General features: G+C 30.1%; 1 protein-coding gene across 1 annotated transcript; it reads right to left on the bottom strand.

The window, feature by feature from the left end:
- Positions 1 to 557: 557 nt before the first annotated feature.
- LOC133187962 (uncharacterized) lies at positions 558 to 1,949 on the bottom strand. Its single transcript, XM_061323354.1, has one exon. The coding sequence runs from the start codon at positions 1,947 to 1,949 to the stop codon at positions 783 to 785; it is 1,167 nt and encodes a 388-aa protein (XP_061179338.1). The 3' UTR covers positions 558 to 782.
- Positions 1,950 to 7,397: the final 5,448 nt, after the last annotated feature.

Raw genomic sequence — 7,397 nt, 5'->3', positions numbered from 1 at the left:
GAAAACTTTTTGACTGAAAATATGGACGACGGAAATAGGATATATGACTATCGTTAATATGAAAAATACATTTCAAACCATTACTTTAAGTTTAAGATTATACCAAACAACTGAATCGGAAAGTGATACGCCCTAACTTTTAATCAGTCGGATGTATCTTTGGAGTGTCTATTAATTGTTTGAAAGAAATCAGACGAGAAGTAAGAAATCAATACAGTACAAAAAAAATCGTTATTTTTTATACAAAAACAACGCTAATAGAATTTTATTAATAAATACGTTTTGTCAATTATAAACTCCAGCGGTGTTTCTCATTCATTATCATGATTTTCATTCAGTTATACCTCAGATAACCACGTCACTAGACAATTGGAGTTTACAATATTATTTGAAATCTCGAAAAAGTTTGATTTTTTAATGAATATATTTCAGGCATAATATTTTTGTAAATAATTGCACTGAATTTAATTGTTTTTATTGTTTTAAACACACATGAAAGTTACAAAGCAATGACAAGGAATATTAATGAGAAATAGGGAAGAGATACATCTATTATTCTTAAAATTAAAATCCTTCTAAATAGGGGATTATATACTGCTTAGTTCTAGAATATATCTACTGCCTAACATTTATTTATATATGTGCAATACATACATGTATGATATCTTAGATAAAATTAACAGTTTAATATGCATTTTCTTTTTGCATGTAGCAACCTACTTTGACGTAGACTAAATGTTTTGTTACTTTTAGAATATCGTAAACTCAAATGCAGGGATAATTTATGTCTTGATTTGCTTGAACTTTTCAAGACATCCTCTACACACAATTCCAAATTCTTTCTCCTTAAACGAGATAGATTTTCGATTTTTATTAAATAGTCTGGTCAAGATGATTCCATGAACAGATTGGTCATACCTATGACATGCTGAGAGTTTTGTTGGATCTTTACAGTACAGAAATTGTGCAGCATTTGGAAAATCCATGCAGCCAAATTGTAGTGCACAAGATAAAATGGGACGTAGTAACACTTTAAGCGTAAATTCAGTTCGTTTCATGAGAATCCACCCTGGCTGAACTTCTGGATAGTTAAACATACAAGGTTCTTCTTTTAAGAAGTCAAATAATTTTCGGTGTGTTCGTACAGCTATTGACCCATCTCCCTCCAGAATTTGAATCCCAGTGCGTTTTGCTCGATCAAATAATTCATTCAACTTTTCATTTAAGCGAATAGAGGAATCAACCCACATGACAAAATCATATTCTTGCAAAATGATCTGAAGAATAATTGGTTTCCAAGTATATCCTTGCAAACGTTTTACATGTGGCGGGAATTTTTCAAAAGGAAACTGCCTAACATCACAGCTACACATTTTCCGTAGATCATTTATGTGGGCGTTTGATAGACCCAAGTTAAACACTATTAATTTCAAATCTGGATACTTTTTTCGAACATGGATATTGATAGAATTCAAAAGTCCAATGATTTCGGTAAAGTGGTTTTCTGATACCCCTGATACAATCACAGGTATTGAACAATTTTGTTTTTGATTAATCAAAGTATCTATTCCATGTTGATCAAGCTGAAGACGCTGAAGATATTCATTGGGCACTGTAAATTTGTAATTTTTTACAACATTCATATTTTCTTCCATCGATGGTGAAAAACTCTTATTTCGGAAATGTTTACATGCTTCCAAAGTTGCACTTTGATGTAATTTTGACCCCTCTGTTTGAGTTGTGCGCTTTATCATGTCCTTAGCTAAATTACTTTTCGTAGACTTTTTAGGAATTTCAATAGTTTTCGGACTAGGATATGCTTTTTCTATGGCTTTTTCTTTCTCAAACTGAACACTTGATTCTGATTTCCATTTCTTCAAACATACGATCAGGACATACAGAACAACTACACATATTAAGATCTTCCGTAGATTTTTACTTCCCTTCATTCTGAAAAAAAGGACAACTTGATACATTAAACATTGTGTCAAAGTTTTACGTAGAATGTCAGAGATGTGCTATAAATTCATGATCGTCATGACAAAGGCTGTTTGTTTTCTTACAACATTGTTGTATATATGTTTATATATAGTTATCTTAAACTTGACAAGACCAGAGGAAAACTTAATTAGAGATGGAGGGTAAGTTGCAGGTAAAAAAGATCTGAAACTTACATGACATACCACAGTATTCGAAATTTCAATCTTTTAGATATCAAAGTTCAACAGCTGATTTATACGTAATACAGTATATATAGTTCAAGATTTCAGATTATTCAGACTATTGCTGCATTAATAGGAACTTTCGATAACGATCATTCAAGGTAAACAAAAATTGTACATGACATTGCATTCAGAATTATAAAAAAAGTAAATTTGTATTTAGCACTCTGTATATTCATGACATAAAATACTGCTTACTCGTAAATTGTCTGTCCACATCGAAAAGCCAAGTCGAAATTATTAGATAAACTATGTCAACTGTATAAATTTGTTTTGCAACGCATATAAATTCTTGTGATGCTTGAATGTAGAAAAAAAATTATAAAAAGAACGCTTCAAGTCTTTATCTCTCCAATTCAAATAAATTCACGATGAATTTAATTGCTTTCTACATTTAAACTTAACGTCTCATTAGTAAAGATAATTTGTTCTTTAGGTTTTGATCATTTATAAAAGAGAAAATTACAAAATGAACACTAAAATCTTTAGATTACATGTAAATGCAAAAGTAGGACTAATTTTCCACATACTAAAAAAATTTAAATAAAATATAGACACTAAAGTATCCTTTGTTCTGCAAAACATTCAGCAATAAACTTGTGCATTCAGGGCGTCCCATTTCACAGAATCTAATTAAAATTAGATATTCCGAATCCTCTATCATGTCTAAAACATCTAACTACATCCCGTTTGGGGACACATCAGAGCGACCTTTTGATTAGCCAATGAAATCGCCGCCGCAGAAATCTTAGCTCGGCTCGGATGCGTTTCCTTTTTCACAGCAAAACCTAAACGCCCGAAGAATTTCGTAGTAAACAACACTATGCATGGCAAAGGCCGTGCTATGTATGAATGTGAATTTCGGGATATCTTGTATAGTTTGTGCATTTTCGTTTGCATTATTTAGGTAGGAATGGCGGATTCAATTTATACCACAATTAACTTAAACCAACGTTAGACAGACTACAGAGCACCAATAATGCTAAGATGTAGCTTTGTAGCTAGGAACTATTTTTAGAATTGTATACAGAAGCTTGAATCTGATTGGCCAAAATTTTGTTTATTCATAATTGAAAGGTCGCACTGACGTGACTCTGTATTGTATGTTGTTAGATGTTTGAGATTCGGTAGCAGATTCGGAAGATCTAATTCTAATTAGATTGCGTTTCACAGTAGGTGATGGAACGGTAAAGTACCTTATTGCTCAATTGCCTTGAGTACCGATTATAGGTCTAAATTTAGAGCCCTTCAACTGTGTACATGTATATCGATGTCTCTATAAGACTGAAAAATTCTTGAAAGGGGCGTTAATAAACAACAAACAAACAAACAATCAGCTTTTAAAAACTAAGATTAAACGTGGTTTATCTGTAAGCTCCAAACGTGTTAAATAGGTTAAAAGATATTGTTCAGTTAATCTAATAATTTCACTCTTTATAACCAAAAGAAAAAAAAAAACAATCTGAAAAAAAATATGCCATGAAAGGATTTAACAATGACAACTCTTCTCCGCTGTTTTTCTAACGTCTCAGCTGCATTGTTTTCAAATGTAAGTTTTGGAATTCTGAACATCATTGGTCAGCTTTGTAAATCAGAGAAATAACTTTTTGAATTAAAAATATTATTCATAAATCAAAATAATTTTGTGAAGTTTTAGACCTAGTATATATTTGTCAGAAATGAAACATACATTGAGCACTTTAATTTTTAAATGAACCATAAAAATTAAAATTACCTAGTATGAACCTAGTATTATTGTTCTGAAAAAGGAAATTGCTTTACATTTGAATCATTATCTGTTTTCAATCGAAGTCTTATGAACTACATATTAAAGGAATTCGAAGGGCAAAGCAAGCCATTAATAGCAAATAATAATAATAATAATAATAATAATAAATAATAATAAATAAATAAAAAAGAAGAAAAAAATATAAAAAAAATTATAAAGTATAGAGTAAGTAATTTCATTTCTTTAAAAACGTTTCCTCTGAAAGTTTAGGTATGAAAAACAGGTTTTTGAAACTCCAGTGTTCTTGAATATTGCAAGAACGGAGATGAGGATCTTTTATTAGCAAAGAATTTCAATATGAGTTCAGTACTCGATCCAAAAAAGAAAACTTTCATAATTTTCAGAAACATTTGTTCAAGTCATATAGGCACAATTTGGTACAAGGTTGGGCTCTATGCAAAATATTGAAAAAATCATGTACATTTCTGGCCTTTTTAAAAGAAATTTTTAAGATTCAAGGAATAATACATAGAATAACGAGAAAAGTACGTAATTCTTAATAGATATGCAGTCACCAAGGGTGTTTTAATGTATTGTCAACTAAACCCGAGCAGTTTTATTTTTTCAGAAATTCACAGGGCCAGAAAATTCCTAAGTGAAACTTGTTCTTTTTTTGGTCCTCTTGTTAGTGCTCTAGAATTGCTTGATTTCAGGGATGGGGTGATTGATAAAAGTAATTGTAATTGAGTGTAATTAATTACATTTTTTCAAAGTAATTGAAAGTAATTTGTAATAGACCATTTTTCCAATTACTTGTAATTGAATATAATTAATTACAATGAAAAAAATACCCTGTAATTTCAGCTACTTTTCAATTACATTTCAATTATTTTACATAATGCATATTATGTGTATTTAATAGGAAAATATTTCCAACACAGTCACATTTTATAGTTATGTTAATTTATTCAAAGAAGTCCTTCCGTTTTTCAAAATATATAACTCTTTCATACCTCAATAAATGAATTTGATATATTGGCTTGTTTATAAGAATATTAGTTTCTTTTATAATTATAATACACATAAAGAATTAATACTAGTTTAATGTTTATCAAAAATTTTGTTCTACCTCTCATTGGTATAGGCATGTTAGTAAGAGTAACATATCAATTTTTTGTTGCTTGATTATCAAAAAAGAATAAAAATAATTTAATGTGTCATTACGTCCTGCCTTGTTGTCCTTTCAACTCCCAGCTGTAAATTGCTATCAAAACAACCCTCCAAAATTTTACACCTTGCTTTTTTAAATTCAAAGTTATGACCATTAGAGGTGATTTACTAAATACTACTAAGAATGCTCTACTATTTATATGTACATATATTCAGAAAAGAAATGAATATTAAATCACTATTTTAACATTTAAACTTTATATACATGTATGCATTTGGTATTTGTCAACATTTGCAATTTAAGGTGTTTAGGTTGCCTACCTGTAACTGAAATAATTTGAGAGTATTTTATGGTTGCTTTTAATCAAATTTCATAAAGGCAGTTAATTAATTGATAAATGTTCATGTAGACTAGAAGATTTTTGGAAATGAAACAAAAGTAATTGAAATGTATTTAATTACATTCTTCAAAGTAATTGAGAGTAATCAATTACATTAAATTTTGTAAAAATCAATATTATTGTAATTGCAAGTAATTGACGAATTTTTCAATGTATTTGAAAGTATTTAATTACATTTCAAAGTAATTGACCCCAACCCTGCTTGATTTCATATTTGTTTTTTTTCATTTAAACATAATTAAGGTCTTCCGTTTCCAACGGAAGACCTTCTACTGATTCTGATGGTTAAGATTATTCTTATTATTCTTTTTTTTTTTTTTCCTAGACGCCAACTTTGAAGCTTCATATCTTCCTCATTTCTGAACGGATTTTGTTCAAATTTTCAGAGCTTTTAGACTTTACTAAACACTCTCAGAATATTGTAATACAGTTCAGAAATTACCTTCTGTTCACGAGTTATTCCCCTTTGATTGAAATTTTTATGCCTCTGGTTTCCAGACAAAGGCTCTGAAACTGTAATAATTGGAGCACAAAACCCTTTGAAATTGAAAAGAAGAAGCATTGAAGTTGTGCACATCGGTTTTTGTTTTTTGATTTTTGCATTAAAAATGGCGCTAGAGAGGGGTCAAAAGTTAGAACGCGGAAAAGAGCAAAAATTTTGACATATTTTCCTTTATATCTTTAAAACTAAAAATATTTTGTTAAAACATGTAGAATAAAAGTTGTGCATAATAGCAGGAGCTTTCATTTGATATCATTTAAAAGGGGCTGGCCCCTATAATTAGGGATCTAGAGCCCTTGAAAGTTTTCGCTTTATAACTCAGAAACGGTAAATATTTCGATATGGCTTTCGGAATTAAAGTTGTTCTTTAACACCTTATTAATCTCATACAAATGTTGTTTTGTTCGAGTATTGCGTAATATGTCGTAATATGTAGGTAAAAAGCAGGTCCCGTAAACAGGTAAGCGTTTTCAATCGGCAAGTAAATCAGAACTCTTCATGTGTATAACTTTAACAAACTTGCAATAAATTATATACCCTACTGTATTTAATGCTAATTTTCTTCTAAATAAGGTTTTAAACGTGTTCTGTGGTTCACTCATAAATTATTTTTTACAACTTTCTTTTCTTTTTTAATTTAGATTTAAAGGGAACACGTCTTCAAATAAAGGAAGGAATTAAATGTATCTATTAATTATTCGATGCTTAAAGTTTAATATTACTTATATTAAACTTTAAGCATCGAATAATTAATGAACATTAACTACGCATTTTACCAGTTTACGTTCTCCATGTTCACCTCGATGTTATGGTTATGTAACACAACCCGCGATCCCACGTTGCCGAGGTCACCAGTGTACCAGGCACCTGCGGTCATAAGCCATGTAAACAAAACAAACATCTGAGAAGACAAATCCATTGTGTAGAAACAACGATTAATGAAACATTATGTTTTTTTTTATTTATATCGAATCTTTAAGATAACTTAATCTCATCTTTGATTTAATCTTTACGAATTTTAATCGCTTTCATCGACCTGGTCACTGTTGACACAACAATACGATTAAAAAAAAATATTTCTCTATCCCGTGTTATAGTATTCTATTTCAATTGTAATTGAAAAGGTGCTACGGCAAAGAATTGTATTTAGTGATACTTGTGTAAAGTATAATTTTTACTATCAGTCTCTTGTTTCTTCATTTAATTTTTCATTTAATATTAAATAAACTATATACGTAAAATAATACTTTTAAACAAACAATAATTCGCGCCTTCTTACAGCAGACAGTTTATATTCCGCTCTGTCTCTGTGTTTAACTTCAAAATTTGTAACCCACTCGTCGTTCACACGTGGCCGCAGAGATTAGCGAGCC

This window comes from Saccostrea echinata, unplaced genomic scaffold (genome assembly GCF_033153115.1).
Source record: "Saccostrea echinata isolate AGI-Se365-2 ecotype Australia unplaced genomic scaffold, CSIRO_AGI_Sech_v1 ptg000015l, whole genome shotgun sequence".
NCBI classification, from domain to species: Eukaryota; Metazoa; Mollusca; class Bivalvia; order Ostreida; family Ostreidae; genus Saccostrea; species Saccostrea echinata.
Note: the sequence above shows the minus strand (reverse complement) of the source record. Positions and strands in the feature narration are given on the sequence as shown.